The sequence below is a fragment of the Diorhabda sublineata genome, chromosome 5, assembly GCF_026230105.1.
Source record: "Diorhabda sublineata isolate icDioSubl1.1 chromosome 5, icDioSubl1.1, whole genome shotgun sequence".
Lineage (NCBI taxonomy): Eukaryota > Metazoa > Arthropoda > Insecta > Coleoptera > Chrysomelidae > Diorhabda > Diorhabda sublineata.
The window spans coordinates 17,802,654-17,823,430 of record NC_079478.1 but is presented as its reverse complement, the minus strand read 5'-3'; the positions used below and the strand labels follow the sequence as shown (position 1 = coordinate 17,823,430).

At 30.8% G+C, this 20,777-nt stretch overlaps 1 protein-coding gene across 7 annotated transcripts in view; it reads left to right on the top strand.

Annotated features, from left to right (window-relative positions):
* Positions 1-322: 322 nt before the first annotated feature.
* Positions 323-20,777, top strand: part of LOC130443697 (glycerol-3-phosphate acyltransferase 1, mitochondrial) — a 57,869-nt gene continuing 37,414 nt past the window's right edge. For 2 of the 7 annotated variants that reach the window (XM_056778446.1, XM_056778445.1), the window contains exon 1: positions 18,271-18,461. In XM_056778446.1, the coding sequence (XP_056634424.1) occupies positions 18,319-18,461 (143 nt within the window). In that variant the 5' untranslated portion in view covers positions 18,271-18,318. Of the gene's footprint in view, positions 555-4,907; positions 5,030-5,085; positions 5,154-7,541; positions 7,957-18,270; positions 18,462-20,777 lie in introns of those variants that run through there. The other 5 variants (XM_056778449.1, XM_056778451.1, XM_056778450.1 and 2 more) reach the window with 5 other exon arrangements.

Sequence of the window (20,777 nt, the reverse complement as noted above, 5' to 3'; positions counted from 1 at the left end):
AAAGGTAATTAAATCGATCAGTTTTACTAAACCAATATTATATTCAGCAAAAATTCAACTGTACAGCTGGTTGCAGCTTTCAAAACTATAGCATAAAAAGAAGACGAATGCTGCAGAAAAAATAAAGTTCTAAGAATCTTGAGTATATTGCATAGTTCTTATGATGAATTTGATAAACCTCATAATGTCAAGTGCAAAATATAATTTAGAAAGGTATATATTATGTTAAGTGTAGAACCATGTTTTACAATGTCGTTGGTATACAACCAGGTTTAATTTTCTGTAAGGTAGCTGCCTGATTAAAGAAGAATAAATTGAGAAAAGAAGATTGATGATCGTTTAGTAGTGGCTACAAATACTTGTTAAGGAAAATTATTTAAAAACTTGTGGTAGTAGTATTTCACTATATTACGATATTAATATATTAGACAATGGGTTTTTAGTCACTGTAGTTAAATTGTGCAAGGCCCAACAGGTATCTATATTCGTTTTAATATTATTTACTTTAAATTTTTTGTGACATCCCAGTTACTATTCTAGTGCCAAAATTATGGGTATGTTTTATTAATTATATTTATTATTCAATAAGAAACTCGTGACTTAACCTCTACTTTTAAGCCCATAGAAATATTTCACTGTTTTTATTTTCTTTTTAAATGGAACAAAATAAATTAAAATCCTAATTCTCAAATGAAAAATGTTACTACATTCACATTTTTTCGTACTAATTGTTCGTAAATAAGGTAATACTACTACACTAGAGTATATAGTAAAAGAAATATTCCAATGAATGTTATAGACCCAACACATTCCGACAATTTATTTGTTATAAAATTATATATGTCCCATAGAATATTTATGTTATGATTTTTTTATTTAGGAAATATTCAAACTAACTAGTGCCACTGGGTAACATGAAGTATTGGCATTTTCCAATGTCTATATGAAAAAAATATCCAATAAATGTTGAGCCTATTGCTCTAACACTAGAAAATATGGAGTGATAGAAAACAAAAAGCCAAGGAACTTTTGAATAATTTGAATCTATAAAATACACACTATCAACCCATAATTGAAACAAAATAATAATGACGAGTAATTAGTAATTTCTCTATATGAAAACATCTATATTGATAATTGTACATATGGATACTGGAGTTTAAAAAGCTAAACTACCTAAGATTTGAAACTAAATAGAGGAAGATAATTCTTTTTTGGGACATGCTATAGGAATTTGTTTTATTTTTTTTTTCTAAATTAGAATTATAATATTCTTTGTTTACATTTTCTGTAACTGCCAAGGATTTTTACAACTTTTTTTCAATACATTAATTTGTATAATTGAATGGTAGTGTTATTAAAAACTTAATTATTTTATTTTTTACAAAATAGTTGATTGCTATTAATAAGTCCCTCATTTTAATAGTTTTGAATATATTTAACAGATAATGATCACATTTGTTGTTAATGCTTGCAAAACTTTTTGTGTTTTAAAATTTATTCAAATGGAATAAACATATCTGTAAAATAATACATAAGGGTCAATCCATATGAAGTAGTCTAGAGGAGATGGTCCGACCATTTTCAATTTTTTTCAATTTTGTAAGATGATTCCTTCATGTTTGTAGGGATTTAAAACACATTAATTTTTTTTATCTTCAGCCGTTTGACATAAAAAGATAATTTTAACACTATTTAAAAGGTCATCTCTTAAGTTAAAAAATGTGTTTTAGTGTATTTGGTATATTCTTACCCTTAATATGAAAAGTACCTAATGCTAAACATACAAATTTAAGAAATAACCGTTTTCAAAAAAATATTTTTATGAGGAGTGTTTTAAACATCTCACCTTTTTGTGTGGTGGTAGTTACCTATGAATAGTTGATACAAAATTAATATCTGTCATCACTTAAGGTATCTTTTATTTCTTTCTAATTTTTTGAACTTTGAAATTTTTCATTTTTTACAGTTCAAGTGTTGATATCTCTGATGGGAAAAGAGTTAAAAATTTGAGAGTTGGCCAAGTTCTAGATTTTTTTTGTTAAGGTTTATGGGAAATATAAACTTAACTTGTTTATTTACTTGGTTTAAGTTTAATTTTTTTAGATTCAATAAAGGTTACCAAGGTAAACAAATAAAAAAATATTGTTCTTGATATATTTAATGTAGCTTTATAATTATATAATTAGAAATAAAATAGACTTAATGTAAAATATACAAGAATTAAACAAAAATTATTGTTCAGAGGCTTAATAGTTGTGTGACTTTGCATGATTGTCATGTTTTCCCCCATTTTTAAACAGTTTCTAGATTTGACCCAAGAAAATAAACAAGTCAAGTTTATATTTCCCATGAACCTTACCAAAAACACTATAACTTGGCTAACTTTCAGATTTTTAACTTCTCTCCCATCAGAGATATCAACGATTTAGCTTGATATTGAAAAATGTCAAAGTTCAAAAAATTGAAGATACTTTAAGTAATGATGGATATTAATTTTGTAATACTATTCATTGGTACCTACCACCACACAAAATGTAAGATGTTTAAACTTCAAAGTACTCCTTCTTATAAAAATCTTTTTTTGAAAACAGTTATTTCTTGAATTTATATGTTTAGCTTTAGGTACAATTTTTTCATATTAGAGGTAAGAATACACCAAATGTACTAACAACACATTTTTCAGCTTAAGATGGATTTTAAATTATTTTTCTGTCATTTAGTTTTTAGATATTCAATAAAACTCAAACGCTCCTATTGACTAAAAGTTGACCGCCCAGTCGAATAAAAATGGCTGCTATTTTCAAATGGCTGAAGATAGAAAAAAATTTATTGTGTTTTAAATATGTATAAACTTGAAGGAATGAATCATCATACAAAATTTTTAAAAAAATCAAAAATGGTCAAGTAACTAACTTCATTTATATTGGATCGCTGGGTACGGATTGACCCCTACCTGTTTCGGTAAAATGTATAGAATTGGAAATAAAAGTTGTTGATTTTTTTTGGTATCTGTCTATTTCTTAATTATAAATGCCTGCGTAATGAAATTAAATCATAAAAGCTTTTTCTTCTCTGTGTTAAAAATAAGAAATTATCAAATAGAATAAATTCGTCGAATGACATGCGCACTACGACCACACGATGCGATCCTTTAGTTGGTTTCTTTTTGAAAATATTGAAATTCTACGCCACTGTAACCTTTTTTTCTCTTTTTAATACGTTAGTTTTAAAATTACTCTCTAATTATGTCCTCAAGTATTTCTGCATGACATTATTTCCTCAAACCTGCATATTTATTCAATTGCAATAAAAGTTGCATAAAAATTATATAGTGAAAAATAATTAATGTCAAGAAAAATTATATTTTTAAATTACTATTGCAATGTGGCAGTTACTACTTAACTTTTTTTGTAATTATTGGTATTTTTTATCCAATTCAATTGTTAATTGGGGATTTTCCTTATACTGCGTTTTGCTACCTTCATATATTTCGAAAAATGAAAAATAGTTTTGACTTTTTATTCTATACAAATCAGTAAGGTGATGATTTGGACCTCGTAGTTCTCAAGCAATATGGGCACTTGGACCACTTCTAATCCAACTTCTTAATCACATTTATCTTATCGCTTATATCTTCCAAGTACTTTATAATTTTCATTATCCTATAAATAACAATAGAGGAAATATTGTGTTTCATCCTTTTCTGGTATATCTTTTTCCATGAGCTATTGTAGTGGTAGTTTACTATTTCATTGATTGGCATTGATTTGAAACCAAGATTGGTCTTAAGGAGATAACACTAATTTAAAATATTTGGGTAGGTTTGGTAGATTACATCTCTAAAGTTATGAATCTACCTCTTTAACACATTGACCTATTGATCTCTTATGTACCTGGACTGTTTACCAGTTAGGTAGCAAGTGGGGGCTATGCGGCTTACCTCCTCTGGCATTAAAAACCTTGAATGTAGTCTTTGTTTATGGATTGCCTCACATTCACAAAGGAGGTGTTCGGCGGTTTCCTTTGGTTTCTTACGGAAACAACAAAAGTTGTCAGGAGATTCTCCGATATCCATCAGATGGTAGTTCACTGAACAGTGTCCAGTAAGCATACCAGCAACTTTCCGTAGCTCGTCTTTGTTCAATGAAAAGGCATATTGAGACCAAGTGGTGGAATAGGAAGGAAATATTTTCGATTGTTTCAGACCTGTGGTCATCTCTAACCTAATAAACAAAATAAATAAAAAATTATTCATATCTGTTTGCCTTTGGACCTTACTCTGTATGCTGATAAGACGTCAACATAAATGTTTTTAAGGCGATAAAATTCGTTTCTTCCCCATCGAATAAGTGAGTAACATCCTGTAAATATGGAATAGGTCAAGAGAAGGTTCAAATGCTTTTGTATGACTATTAATACATCACAAAGCATCGTTTAGGCAACCAATTTATTTTAACTCAACATTATTGTTTTTAATAACGACCTTACCGTGTCAATAAGAAAAGGAAAATATAAACTCACATGCTAAGTGTTCTATCAAGCATCTAAAATTGAAAATTGAATTAGATTGTTATGAGTTAGTCTCCTAGGATTAGGTCAATATGAATTATGACCTTGCGTTTCGAATTCAATGTCAAGTATACTGATCTAAGACAAGAGATTCATTATTCAAATAATTGTTTGCGAATATACCAAAAATAGATATTGTTAATATAATATTCAATTTGAAAGAATTGAAAGGCAAAGTAAACTCACTGCCATGTAAATATTAAAACATTTGTAGCACAAATATAAAAACAAGTTACCGTTAAATTTACGCTATAAATATTTTTCTCTCGCCGTTGAATTTTCATAAACCCATAAATTTTTTTTCAATTAGAAGTTTAATTCAATTATTTTTTCAGTGTGTTTTAGAAATCTACAAATTTATTTACTATTTGTTAATATATGCTTATGACGAAATATGTATATTTTTCACGCCTATTTTTAAACAAAAGCTTCACGCTTCATACTACGCAAAAACCTTGTAAGTATTAATTAATTAGACTATTTTTTTGTAATGACAATGGAAGTTTTTCGTAGGAATTCATTACGGTCCTGTTCAGAATAACAGATTGTATTATTTCTTGAAGATAAAGAAAACAATACCGGTAAACAAAGATAGTATTACTTCGTTTCATTCGTGAATTTGGTGATTGTATTTAGTACGGTCTGAAGGTTTATTAATGACAATTAATTATGTCCTAATTTGTTCCATAAAAATACATTCAAATTATTTTCACTACGTACAATTTCATCAATTTTTTCATATTTTACTTTTTTATTGTTTCCTAGTGATTTAACATTTTTTTTTTATTTTATATCCAAACCTCTACTGCTTAAAGAATCACTGATATTGATGGAAATAAAATGAAAATACCTGCCTGATATAGAATCATAACTAATATACGTTAATCGCCCTTAATTGGATTGTTTCATCTCCGGATCGGCTTTTTGAACTGTATAAATTACACGAAACAGTACTGCCTTTTGATTACGAAAACATATCGCGTTTCATTGAAAAATATCACCAGTTATTGGCTAATTAGGATAACCTAGCATAAGCTTAAGTTAACTTAATCGACCTGGTGTGAATTTCTGGAACAGTTGATATTCATGATGAACACTCAGTTTACACTACTACTACACCTACACTCGCATTCACACTATCGAAATTATTACGTGCAATATTACAAAATTCTCCGCTGTGCAAGTTTTTTAGTAACTTTTAGGCAATGATAGTGTTCTGCTAATAATACTCGGAAAAAGACATTTGTGGTGCCCTTTAAATCAATTATTTCAACATTTCTCTTACGACGTCTCGGAAAAATTCATCTATTCTCCAGAGTTTAATTATCATCAGTCGAACACAACGAGGCCACATGAGTATAATTCTTCGCCAATGATAGTGTCTTTCTTCACAAACTTGGAACAAGTCATTTTTTCGTGACGTCTCCTAAAAATTCATCTATTTTGCAACATTTAATTAATATTAGTCGAGCACTTAATTATTCAGGCCCTAACGAGGACACTCAAGTCTATAATTCCTCATAATTCCTAATAATAGAGTTCTGCTGTTCTGCTACTCAAAAAAAGACATTTCTCTTATGGCGACTCGGAAAAATTCATCTATTCTGCAGCATGTAATTAGCATTAGTCGAGCATTTGATTACTCAGGCACTAACGAGGCTATACAAGTCTTTAATTCCTCGGCAATAATAGACTTCTATTGGGACAATACGGAAAAAGTCATTTTTTCAGTAGCATTTAGATGACATTGGTCGAGTACCTTATTTGTTAGGGCCAGAATAGTTAAGTGCTCAACTAATGCTTATTAAATGCTGTAGAAAAATGAATTTTTCGGAGACGTCACGAAAAGAATGGCTTTTTTCGAGTTTTCTCAGCGAAACACTATAATTATCTAAGATTTACTCAAAAACTTGCACAACAGAAAATTCTGTAGTATGGCGCTTAATTAACATTTAATTTACTGTTAATTTTCCGTTTATTACTTTTTCTGACTGCTCATATTGCTCTTCTAACTTTAGTGACTATTATCAAACGTGTGTTTCGAAAACCAAGTTATCATCTTCAAAGATTGAAGGTAAAAGATGGTTTGTTTATTGGTAGTCTAAACATTGTGTTCAGTTAACCCAATCGAAGTTAACATAAACCTAACCGCAAAATTGCGCGTTCCTCGGTCTGCTTAACATCAATTCGAATATAAATAAAAAAATGGAAAAAGTAAAAATGTGAACAACAATTATATTAGACTTTTTTCATATTGGACTTTCTTCTCTCCTTCAGTTAACTAAAAATGAGATCCCAAAAAAAAACTTTCGTTATATCACAAATCCAGTTCAGAAATCCGAACCGGAAGGCAATTAGTACAATTATCGATAAAGTCGATTTCCGTTATCTGGGCACCTACGAAAGTTTAGCTATATAAATAGAGCATTCCTTTTGCATGAAATCTAATGTAAGTGTAGCTCATTTAATTCTATGCCCCATTTAATTTTACTTAAATCAGATGTATTTGACAGATGACTGAAAATTTTGATGCTATATTTACTTGTTTTTTTGGTTACTGCTTAGTAAGAATGGTAGTTAACATTTATTTTTATTTCACTATTGTATTCACAAGTGAATTTTAGGTTAGATTACAATAAATTGAATTTTTTTGACACACACACACACACACATTCTATTTGACACACCATATCAAAGTGAGAACAACTCAACTTGAAATAGATCAATTGTAATAGGAAAGCTATGAATATCTTTTTTGTATTTCATACAGTCTGTTTATTTTTGTGTGTCTTTCAACAATTTAATTTTTGTTGCACCTGATTAATTCATAAAATACATTTTGTTCGCTTTTTAATTTGTTTTGAAAAATTGTACTGCTCTTTTTTTTAAATTCTCGGTTCTCAGCTTTTGTATCTTTCCAAATATCGTCATAGACTGGTCTAAATTTTGTGGTGGAAATGCAATAGAGATCGTTTACATCGAAACATCCGACCGTCGACTAGTGCTTTGGAACCATGTTGTTATTTATTTGCTAGACATAAATATTAAGATTTGAGCTTAGGGGGGTGCTATTGACATTTTCACATTTATAAACTGTGCTATGTGAATTAGGTACGCTATCGACGGACGCAAGTTAGAAAAAACTCTTTCATGGAACGCGAAGTTTCTATAAACTTTTTAAACTCATTGACAGTTATTTGTGTTTAGAAAATACTTTGTATTTGTTTTTGTGTGTAGTTTGAAATTTGGTAGTGACTAATTAAAAATGGTCGTATTAAACGGTTTATTTGTAACTTGGACAATGGAATCTATGTTAGAATTTACGATTTTTATGGGGTTCCTATATTGGGTATTTCCTGGTTTATTTTCAGAAGGTTTCAAAAGGTAACGAAATTTGATATTACTTAAAAAGTGATATATTTCTATTTGACGGAATCAAGTTTTCCCTAGAACTATATGAAATTTTTGTTTATTAAGTGAATTTATTGATGGTTTTTGTGATTATGAAAATATTTTGTAGTTGAATTTGGGCATAGTTTGAAGTTAGGTAGTCACTAATTTTGAAATTGATCAAATGAAACAATTTAATTGTAACTTGGACAATAGAATTTTTCTTAGAACCTACTATTTTTACAGGGGTTTTTATATTGGTTTGTCTGTAGAAGGTAACGAGTTGTTAAATTTTCTTCATAAAATTAATTGAATGAATGTTTTGTTTTGGCAGAAACCAGTTCGCGCCAAAACTATGTACAATTTTACTATTTATTAAATTTTTTATATTGTTTTAAATCTCTTAAGTTTTTGAGATTTAATGTTATTAATATTATTTCATCATACACGAAAGTGTTCAATTTGTGTTTTGATTATTACAAGGATGGTCCCAGAAGTACCTGTTCCAACAAAGAAAAGACAAATATTTTGATAAAAAAAAATATATTCATTTTTCACCGTAATCTCACTTATCACATCAACTTGTCTTTGTTGAAAAATCTTTCACAAACGAACCATTTTTTCAAGTGTGGGAACAGAAAATAGTTGTAATAACGTATGTGTGAGCTGGTGCATTGTCTTGATGAAACAACACTTTCTTCTTAGCCAAATGCGGCTGTTTTTGCTTGATTTCTCGCTCGACCGTTGCAATAAGTTCGCATAATACTCGCCGTTGATAGGCAATGAAAATTTTTGCCTTCTTTGGAGTCGGCTTTCTCTCTTCAGTCCACTGTTTTGATTGTTCTTTTGTTTCGGGTAGTGATGGACCTACGTTTCATCCATGCTTATAAAATGGTTCAAAAATTCGGCTTCATTTCTGTTACTAATTGTAAAACTCTCGATGGAAACATCTTCACGATATCTTCCAGAACCGCTTTGTAGATTTTCTTCGACATTCCTGGAGTAGTCACCTCGTTTTGTTGACCACTGCGATACTGGTCTTCGCAGGTCTACGGCTTCATTTAGACACTGCTACCCAATATTTTACTGTTGATAATCCAGGAGCAGTCTCACCCAGAATATAAAATTCAGCTTTTATCTTGGTTGGGCTAACGCCTTTCAAGTAAAAGTATCACATAACGATGACCAATTTTTTTAATATCTACAAATTCACTGAAAACGTTCACTATTGATGGCTGCCAAACAAATACTGAACAACGTGGCGTCTTCAAACTTAGAACATATGCTGTGTAGATTGGATACTTTCTAATACAGTGGTATTTTTCTAGCAACTACCACCATCTCTAGGTCAGGTACTTCTGGAACCTCCTCGTAATTCTAACACGTGGGCTGAAAAGTTCGTAGACGAGCATAGAAGAATTTGGAAGAATTTAATTTTATTATTCAATTTACTTGCTTTCGAGGGCGATATAACGATTAGAGCGGTTGTACAATTTTACTATTCCGTTTTTATAGTACGATTTGTATTTAACCTCAAAATAGGCTTCAGTTTTGGTAACTGAGAATAGGGAAAAGTCGCTGAGGTTTAGATCTGAAGAATTCGGTAGATGGGGAGACCATTCGAAGTCCAATTTATACAATTTTGCCATCGTTCTCACTTATTTTTGACACGGTCCCTTGTCTTGGTGCGACACGTCCAACACATTCATTCGATATCTTTACGGTCTAAGCCTTGGACGAATAAATGGACATAGCATGTTTGAATATAATTGAAGCCAACTTACAGTTGACCTCGGCATTGTCAAATTTCACATGAATTGTACGTTTGACAAATAATTATTTATACTTTGATAATTATTTATCTTAATTTTATTAGAAATTAATAAGAATCTGGCTTTAGTCCTCACTAAGTTTGGTGAATGGGAAATATTTTCCACAATTGATCTCAACAAAAATAATAAAAATAATTTTGCTCAAAAAGTTTGAGAAAAAATATAAGCTTCGCAACATCGCTATGTATCTGTTTTCGTTTGCGGTAAAATGGATGCCTTTGTTTACTAAATATTGAGAAAGAATTTTGAATAGATTTGTTAAAGTGAAATATATTTGAGTGTTTATATATTGTTTAGTTGACATAGTGCTAAGACAATAGGTAATTCGTGTTATGTTTGTAAAAAAGTGGATTATTTGAATCCCAACCTTTCATTCCATAGGTGAGTATCAGTGGCGTAACTCAACCTTATTTGTTAATAAATCGATTAACTTCTTACAATATAAAATTGTAGGTTTCGTACGAATGTAGAGCAAAGATAAAACTGGCTAGCTGTATTGAAAAAACAGGAAAAACATTTACCCAAAGAAGCTTATACTTTTGCTCTCATTTCAAAGCAGACGATTTTCAATGGAAAGGAAATCCTGAGAAGATTTTTTTGAAAAAGAATGTAATACCTTTATCATACTTTCAATCTGATGGCAGTACAGATGATGATGTATCTTCCAGTTAAATATATTAATTTAAGTAATTGATAAGAAAATTATCTTATTTACAAAGAATATTGTTCTCAGGCAAAAAGTTAATGTTAAATTTGGATATTAAACCAGCTACTACTTGGCAGTGTTTTGATTTAACATTTGAAAAGTATTTATTGTCTGTTTGAAAAATGTTGTTAATTCATATTGCGTATTTCAATGTTCAAAAAATTTTAAATATTTGCTTACTTATAAATTTTCACAAGACCACTTGGAACTGTTTTTTGGTGCTATTAGAAGTAGAGGTGGATTCAACAATAATCCTATTGCAAGTCAAATTGAAAATACCTTTAAGAGACTTCTAATTCACCAAGAAGTAAAAGCAGGAGATTCAGAGAATATTATTAGATTGGATTCTACTGGCATATTGCATTGTAGTAGCCAAGGACCTAGTAAGACTGATAATATTCAAAAAGATGGAGAATTTGAAAACCAATTGAAGCAAAATATTGAAGAATTTCAGTATTTAAACTCGGAATCATGGAATTTGACCGATTATGTTTTAGATGCAGTTAGTTATATTGCAGGATTTGTTGTAAAATCTTTAAGACAAATTATTAATTGCAAACACTGCTTATCTTTGAAGGAATTAGAGAAATCTTTATCTACATTGCAAGCGCAAAAAGAATTTCTCCATTTAACAAATGCTTCATATTTAGTAATAATTAAGGTATGTCGGTGTGTAGAAAAATATCTTCGATTTTTCAACCAAGCCACCAATATTTTCAACAAAAATATAAATAATTTGGAATTCGACTTTGCTTCAATATTATTTTTTTGCCAAAGATCAATGCTTTATCAACACAAGAAATTCATTTTTATCCATTTTTAAAAACATGCTTCACTTTAAATGTACACAAAACATGTATCAAATTTTTACGCGTGTCTGTTGAAGGTTAGAGATAACGGAAAATCGTACGGATTTGATACGAACGCCTATTTAAAAGTGTGATGATACCATGAAGAGTTGAAGTTACTTCTACAATGATAATTCAATCCTCTTCATTATTTTTAGACGAGAAAAAGATTTGTTGTGTCGTCCTTAATAAAGGTTTGATGATTTCTTTTGTTTCACAGATTTAAAACCTTTAGATTTGATTGATGAATAATTAAAGGTGATATACGTTACATTTTGCTGTGAACTCGTATTTTTTTGGTAACTACGCATGTTGATTTAACCATTGGCCATTGAGAGAATCATAGAATATGTTATATCTGCAAATATTGTCTGTTGTATTTGAATATCAAAAAAGGTATTGTTCTAGGTCAGAGGTCGGCAACTTTTTAAGTCAAGAGAATAAAAAATTACAATTCAAAAAATAACAGTTTTTACAGAACCATGAAATTTTTTGTTGTCAATAATAAATAGTGCATTTAAAAAATTTTTTGATAAAAAAATATTCATGAGAAAAAATATATGTGTTTTTCACAACTAATTAGTTAATATACATACATGTGTCTATGGAATTATTAGATAATTACCTATCATTTAAGTAAAAAAAAGAAACAATTAAACAATAATTCACAACTTTAACTTGTACTTCAATAACAAACAATTGGACAAACAAATTCAATGTGAGCGTTGGCTTTGCATGGTTTTAGAAAGTTTGGATAAATTTGGCTCATAACTTGTTTCTTACTATAATTTTAATTATATTCATGCAAGATAATGTTTGCTCATACGAATATATCGATCCCAAGAAAGTCAGCACTCCAAATGCCAACTTCTTCATCTCATTGTAGCAATCTGGAAGACTATTCCATATGTTGTTTATAAGAGCCTCAACTTGTAGAATTACTTTCAGAGCTGTTCATTTTTGTTGCGTTACGTTCATACATTCCTGAACCTCCAACTCTTCTCACTTGCTGTTCAACTTAGTAAATTTTCCACACCACAAAGCTTTACTTTTTAAATAGATCAATTGCATTTCTACGGATCCAGATGGCTCAATGTAGAATTCGATACTGTTTATGTTGAAAAAAATTTACTCTGAATGCTAGAGTGGTATTTTTCGTTTCTAATTGCCCAAATCTGTCAGCAAATTCGTCTTTAATTTTTTTTATATGTGTACTGAAGCAATTTGTGCCTACAGTTACACTGGTATTTATCGCTCTGAATATTTTCTGTCAACAGAATTAATTTTTCTTTGAAACAAACTAATTCTTCTACCAAAACATAGACTGATTTTCCCTTTCCCTGCAATTTTACATTTAGTTCAACATCTTGCCTTTGGAAAGCCATCGCACTTTATTATGAAGGAGGCCGAAATACTGAGTCTCCATTTTGTTTAATAACTCTTTTAAAGTGTCGATGGTAGAGTGCTTTTGACAAGATACCATTAACAATTTTTATTATCAAATTCGTAACCTCAATGAAGTGCTTCTCGGTGTATTATGCGGTGAAAGTTCAGACTTTCGTGGATAATTTTGTTCTGAAAAATCGTTGTTGTCCCTTTATTATTTCCTACTTGATACTTCGAGCTCCATCAGTTGCTATTGAAACGATTTTATTTAAATTGATCCCATTGTCTTCAAGTCATTTTTGCTTAGCATTCTCTATATCTTGCATTCTAGTTTATTCCGAGAGCGGTAGCAATTCTAGAAGTTTTTCTTTTGGATCTTGGGAAGACAAATATTTGACACAAAGAGCATTTTGTGCCGGGTCTTTCATGTCGATTGACTCATTGATAGCAAGTGATAACGCAGAATAAAGTTGAATATCTTCCACCTACAAATCTGTTACATTTGAAAACATTTTAGCTTGTACTGCTTTAGCGGATAAGGGGAAATCTTTGATCTTTTTTAAAATTTCCTCAGTTCTTTAGATGAACGTATGAAGCATTCTTGATGTATCTCACGGGGGAGGAGGCGAAAAAAAGGGAGATAGAATCGATGCCTAATCCTCGTTAATAGATTCAGAACGATTTTTATAATATTTATAAAATTAATATTATTTGCATATGGAACTAAACAGCCGTAGCTTCACATCCAAAGAACCACAAGTGGCGCGCGAGCCGCAGATTGTCTCCTTCTGCTCTAGGTGTACATATTGAAAATTATTGCACTAGGACACTTCAAAGTGTCAACTTCTTGGTCTTTATTCAATTGACTTTGATTGCTATCGAATGGGATTGAAAGTTAACTGTTTAGAGTAATTGAAGAACTTCTATTACCAGAAAAATATAATAGATTATTAATATTGAGAATTATGTAATTTAAATGGTTACTTAAGTAGAGGTAATTAGATTACGAACTAAACTAAACCAAAAGTATTTAATTAGGTGAACGAATAATCACCTGATTTATTTATTCAAAAATTCAAATATTTTATAAATACCATAATGAAATTCAAAAAGGAAGATTTAATCGCTTCCTTTGTTTTTTTTAATATATGCAATCAGATAAAATTATATATTCCTCAGTAACTATTATTTACCGCAGACAAAAAAGTGGGACAATTTTAAAAATAACAAACATGTTTTTCACAAGAGTTATATTTTCGATGTCCGAAAATATGTTTATAAAAATTTATTAAACACAAAATTACAATATTTAATGGATTGAATGAACAGAATTAATCTCATAAGCGAATTAACTACTACTATTCATTGTTTAAACCAACTACAATTCATTGTCAAGTTATTAAAATAAATGCAGATATATGTTTACGAAATATGATCTTTTTACGTCTTAATTTTAAGAATAACATGGATTTTTCTTCATTTAACTCACGGTTTGTTTTTTGGTATGTTTTAATTTTTGCATGTTTTCATAGTTTTATTTCTATTAGTATTATATCTTTTTTATCCGTCTGTCTGTCTATTTTTATGCCACCAAAAGCTTGTTTCAACATTAACGGCTGTTAAACGAAATGAGAATAATAAAAACATGAGTAGATTTTGTTGCTGGAACATGAAGCCAGAACAAAGCTGTAACAAGTAATATTTTTTAGTAATATTGAAGAAGCACATACTGGTCAGTTTCCCTTGATGCCCACTCTAGACTTTCGTTAGATGCCTCTTAGATCCTTTCGAGATAAGTCGTAGCGACTGGAGGCGGTAAAAGTGCCAACTATCCACACTGAGATTATTCAGTTGCTTTCTACGTCTCCGGCATAATAAAAATTGCACGTATCGTTACTATGTAGCAGAAAACAGAAAAGCAAGCGCGAGAGTGTGGTTGATTACCTCGCCTCTCTCCCTTGCATCGTTTGAATCACTCTTCAGAAAAGGATACGAAGTGGAACGAAAGCAAGAGTACTCAGCGCATTGTCCACACTCTCGCACCTACGTTCCCTTTTGTAGATTCAAGCCCGATCCAGACTCTCCGCGAGGAAACGCGAATTCGAGAGTGTGAACCTATGCGCTCGTGCCCTCTCGCATACCCTTGGCTCGCTTCTCTGTCTGTTTCTTTTTCGGCGTGAGTAAAAGGACGTGTGCATGAAAATAAAGTGGATGAGACGTGGGATCGGATAAGTGAAAAATTAACCTCATACGTTTTGTCACGAGGTATACCAGATTTTAATGCCGCGTTACATTATTTTTTCCATAATCGCCCAGAATCAAATGCCGATTAATGTTTGACTTTAATGCCGAAAAAATTATTTTTTTTTGTATTTGTAAGTAGGACTTAAAATGTAAAAAAAAATCATAAATGGCGACTTTTAGAAGGTATCTGAGAAAGAAAAAAAGCCTCCATTGAATCCGTTTCCGGTATAAACGTCCATTTTTTAGTAGGTATAGCGGTCAACATAATAAGAAGCTTAAGAAAGAAAAAGTCATTTAAAAATGTATTTTTCAATCAGACTATCATACATATGTGATATACACAATTAGTAACGTTGAACGAAAAAAAAATTATATTATCCAATTGAAGTGAGGCTTCAAATTTACTTTTTTCCTCTATTTACTGCTATTTATTTTCATTGTAGCATACTAATAAATTGGTTAAAACATCTTAGTTAACATCAAAAATAATCTAAAATATTTACTTGAAATACACATAATTTGTGTTACTTTGATCACGTTTTACTCATTAAAAAATACTTAAAATTTATTTTCCATCGCCTACAAATTAACTTTTGGTTTATTAGGTTTCTTTCACTTTTAATGACACGTGAAACCAGACTTTTCCATCAACTAATAAAGAAGGATTTTGAGTTGTCAAATAATTGTGCTTGCGTTGGGAAATTTATTTTGTGGAAAATATATCAAGCTACTCAAAAATGAAACAAATGAACAAATGACTCATTTTCTCTGGATGCCCCTGGTGGAACTGGGAACACTTACTTACTCGTCATTGATTTTGACAACTGTTGCGACTACGTTGTTCGAAAATACTGGCTCATTCAACTTCATAATTGCTCAGTCTTAAAATAATCATACTCACGTTGGAAACACTTGATCAAAATTTGAAAGATTTGTGCAATGACTCGAGAATTTTTACTGGCGATATGATTTCATTACTTGTCGATTTCCGCTAAACATGGCCATTTATTCCAAAATAATTATAATTGCATTGTTAAACGATTCATCTGCTTAAGATTTCATCAAGCAATTGCAGACTATCCGTAACGGCCTGTCGAGGAATCGAGCGAATTGATAGCATTTCGTCCGAATTTTTCTACATTGTATTATCTAAAGACCAGTTCATCAGCGATGATCAGACTCCCTTGACCCCTTATAAAGTTACCATTCATCGCCATTTAAAGCCATTAGGTAAAACCTATAAAAGTAATAGTGTCGTATTACATGAATTAACCGAGATTCAAGCGAACCGACCATTAGAAATATGTAAACAGCTCCTTGCCTTGTCGAAAGATGATAGTTTTATTAAACGCATTGTTACCTTAGACGAGAAATGGATTTATCTAAACAACCTGAACATGGAAAATGAGTGGTTAGCCAAAGGACAATTGCCAGATCCCGCTAAAAATAGAGGTCGATTCGGAAAGTCTTGTTTGTCTCAAAACAAGACAATGCTAAAGTTACGCGGATTAAGACCGAAGAAGTTGGTGGTATTGAACTCCTGCCACATCCAGCAATTATTGTAGACCTTGCTCCGTCAGATTACTACTATTCTTGCGTGAGAAAAGTTTTGAAACCAAAAGAGATGTTAAGCATACAGTGCGACAATTTTTTTGCATGTAAACCCAAAGAAAGGTTTTACCAAGGTTTCAATTAGACGATGGTTGTAGAAGTACCTGGCCTGACCTAGAGATAGCGGTAGTTTCTGGGAAAATACCTCGGTATTAGAAAGTCCACAATCTAGAAAGCATATGTTTTAAGTTTGAAGACGCTACGTTGTTCAGTATTGGTTTGGCAGTCATCAATAATGAACGTTTTCATATGTTGTACATATGAAAAAAATTGGTCATCGTTATGTGATACAATACTTTTATTTGAAAGGCCTTTCCCTAACCAAAATAAAAGCTGAACCAAATTCTACTCTGGGTGAGACTGCTCCTTCGTTATCAACAGTAAAATATTGGGTAGCAGAGTTTAAACGAAGCCTGATGACCTGCGAAGACCAGCATCACATTGGTCGACCAAATGAGGTGACGAATTTAGATATGAGAACGCTGTACGCAAGATGGGTGTCGCGTTTGCTCACAATGGAAAAAATACAGCGTCGTGAACATGTTTCCATCGAGGGTTTGGCAGTGTTTCACAGAAATAACGCCGAATTTCTGCGCCGCTTCATAACCATGGTTGAAACGTGCGTTCATCACTTCACACCAAAAAAAAAAAGAATAATCAAAACAACAAGGCAAAGTCCGTTTCATCTGCAGGAAGGTCATGGCGTCGGTTTATTAGGATTCCCGTGACTACCTTGAAAAAGAAAACACTTTCAACAGCAGGTATTATGCGAACTTATTGCAACGTTTGAGTGAAGAAATCGAGCAAAAACGGGCGCATTTAGCTAATAAGGAAGGTTTGTTCCAATAGGACAATGCACCAGTTCACACATCCGTTATTACAATGGCCAAAATTAATAAATCAAAGTTGGAATTGCTAGCTTATGCACCCTATTCGCCAGATTTAGCCCCTTCGGATTATTTTCTGTTGCCAGACTTGAAAAAATGGCTCGGAGGTGAAAAAGGTGATGTCTGCAGTTAATGGCTATTTTGAGGAGCTAGACATTTTTTATTATAAAAAGTATCGAACTTATTGAACATCGTCGGGAAAAGTGTATGGAGCTAAAAGTAGATTACGTTTAAAATTAATATACTTTTTTCCAAAAATTTTGTATTTTTTTTGTTGGGCCACGTACTTTTAAGATCATCCTCGTAGCTTGTTGAAATTTGGGCTGAATTTGTAGACATTATTCATATTATATCAAAATTTATGAACTGAATATTTTGTATTGTTCATATTACTTAAAATTATGAATTAAGTTCAGCTAATCTGTAATTTAACATTCATTGACTGTTAAAAAAAATTTTCATTATTTTTCTTTCTTTAGTGACTTACCCATAATAATATTTTTTTGTGTCTTAATGGTCCTATTAGGTCGAAAGACTGCTCATTTGGTTCGTAAGTAAATTAATTACCTAGAAATTGAACTAATTGGGAGTATGGAATTTTTTCAACCTTATTAATAAACTAATCAAAAATATTGTAATTCTTCGCTTGAGATGCTCCCAATTGCTTGACCTATTTATATGTACAAATTATTATCGATATCATTCACTCAACATTTCTTCCCTCACCTATATCACTTTATAGTCCATACATTTTATGTAATACTGATATAATTTAAATGTATTATGTTCGTATTGATAATTTAGTATTAATCAAATCGCCGGGGTATATACATCTAATCACCATGATACTTTTTCTAATGGGTATTTATCTATTCATTGCTATTGTTTTGATATTAACCAAATGTGGTTTTATTAATGTCTTATATGGAACGCTCCAGTTGTTTTTGGTGTTACAATTCACTTACTTTATTATACTTCTACAGGGGTAAGCTAAGTTTTATTTCTTTTTTAAATAGTAATTTTTCAAAACAATTTGGTGTTTGTATGTTTGTCGTTTTCCTTTGTTTCACAAATTTTTCCTAAAATGTTTTATTTGACTACAAGGTATGTTAGGAACATTGTGTCATATTGGTTATATTTTGAACTTTGACTTTTTAAAAACGTTACGTTCATAATTAATAATTACGAATTGTGTTGGCGGTTGAGGACTCAAAATAAAACTATCCAAGTTTTTCAAAATGCCAACGTTCCGATTTTTTATTTAATCTTTATCAACGTCAGACAAAACATAAAGAATACGTATATAAATCAACTATTTTTTTTCTTATTAATATTGAAAATATTGTTTGAAATGACGAAAAAAAAATCCTGAAAAATTTAGAGCTCTTAATATTAATATTAAGAGGTGCGGCGTCGAAAATTTCAATCTCCCATTTGATTAATGTGAGAAAAATTTTTTTCTAACTTTGAAATTTATTAACTCAAAAACTTCTCGAACTAGTTGAGTCAAAACATTTTTTGTACAGAATTGAACTTTCTACAAAAAAAGACTCTTATAATTTTTTGATAAATTTCCTTTTTCAAAAGTTATTTAACGATAATGATGGATTGATTATTTTCCGACGCAACCATCAACTTTATGATAAAATTTAATAGGAATAGAATAACTTATCTCTTATTTTTTACAGATCGTAAGTTATTTGCAAAAAAATTTTTTCAAAAAGTTATCAAAAAAATTTCTATTACAATTGGGCACTTTCTTTATTCATTATAACTAGCAATAAGTATTGTAATTGCTCTTCATTCTTAATGAAACACTTATTGTGTATTGTTCAATTAATGCAACACCACGCTCCGCCACATCATTTATGACTGTTGATTCTGTAAAAAATCGCACACTAAAACTTCCATCACTAGCACAAGAACTTACATCTTTCTCAATGAAGTCATAGGGCAAATCAAAATCTTTGAAAATAGATAGAGAATCTATCGACACAAAGTCACTCATATCTTTGTCTAATATTGCATTTAATTGTCTTTTTTTACTTCAAATTTCCTTGCCTTAACTTTCTTTCCTATCGGACAGTCAATATTTACAATTATTTTTTTTTTCACTTCAACTTCTACTTCATCATCAAAAGAAAATTATAGCTAGCGTTTCAGTTAAATACCATAGATGATTAATCATTTTTTCAGTAGCAGCTTTTGATATTTTTGCAAAAAACTGAGATCATGATTTGGAGCAAGAATAGCAGAAGGCGAAGAATACCACGGTTTTTATGTTATTTGTGGTATGAATACCTCTCGAAGGCTATTTTATTCATGTGCACTGAGTTTGAACTCGTATCTAAAAATAAATATTTTCAGACGATAAATTGCCTATGCCATCAGAGCAGGCCGGGATTTCCCGTGTAATTCGAAAAATTCACTTTTTTCCATTTTTTTCATCAACGATGACTCACGAACGTGTCAACCGATTTTGACCAGCTTAGTGGCGATCGACGTGGTTTCTTAATGTTAAGAGCTGATTAGTTATTGGAATCGGTCGGTAAAGTCGTTTAAAAGTTATTCCAAAAAACCCAGCCAAAAAATTTTTTTCCGATATTTTTGAAAATCTACCAGTCCGAATCGATCCAAACCGTAGACAAAATCTAAGTTCAGTCAAGTCCTTTCGAATGGCGTCAACCGCGATCAAATTGGTTAAGCCGTTCAAAAGTTATGGAACGTTCTAAATTTTTTGCAAATAACTTACGATCAGTAAAAAATATCGAAATTTTTTCAAGACATAGGTTATAGGAAATTAAATGTTCTACAAAAAAAGTCCTATTAAATTTTCTCATAAAGTTGATGGTTGCATCGAAAAATAGAAAAATGTAAAAATTTTAAATCAATCCATCTTTATCGTTAAATAACTTTGAAAAAAGTAAATATATCAGAAAATTGTAAGAATATTTTTTTATGGAGCAATCAATTCTCTACAAAAATATGTTCTGACTCAACTAGTCCGATGACTTGTTAAAGAGTTAATAAATTCCAAAGTTAGAAAAAAGTTTTCCCACATTAATCAAATGGGAGATGAAATTTTCGACGCGGCACCTCTTAATATTAATATTAAGAGCTCTAAATTTTTCAGGATTTTCTTCCGTCATTATTGATAAGAAAAAAAATAGTCGATTTTTTTGAAACAGTCTAATATACATATCCTCACAAAGAGATAATTCTATCAGGACTGATAGATGTATCTTAACAGGAAAATTTTATAAAATATATGTATATATGTTTTTCATTTTTTGACTGACGT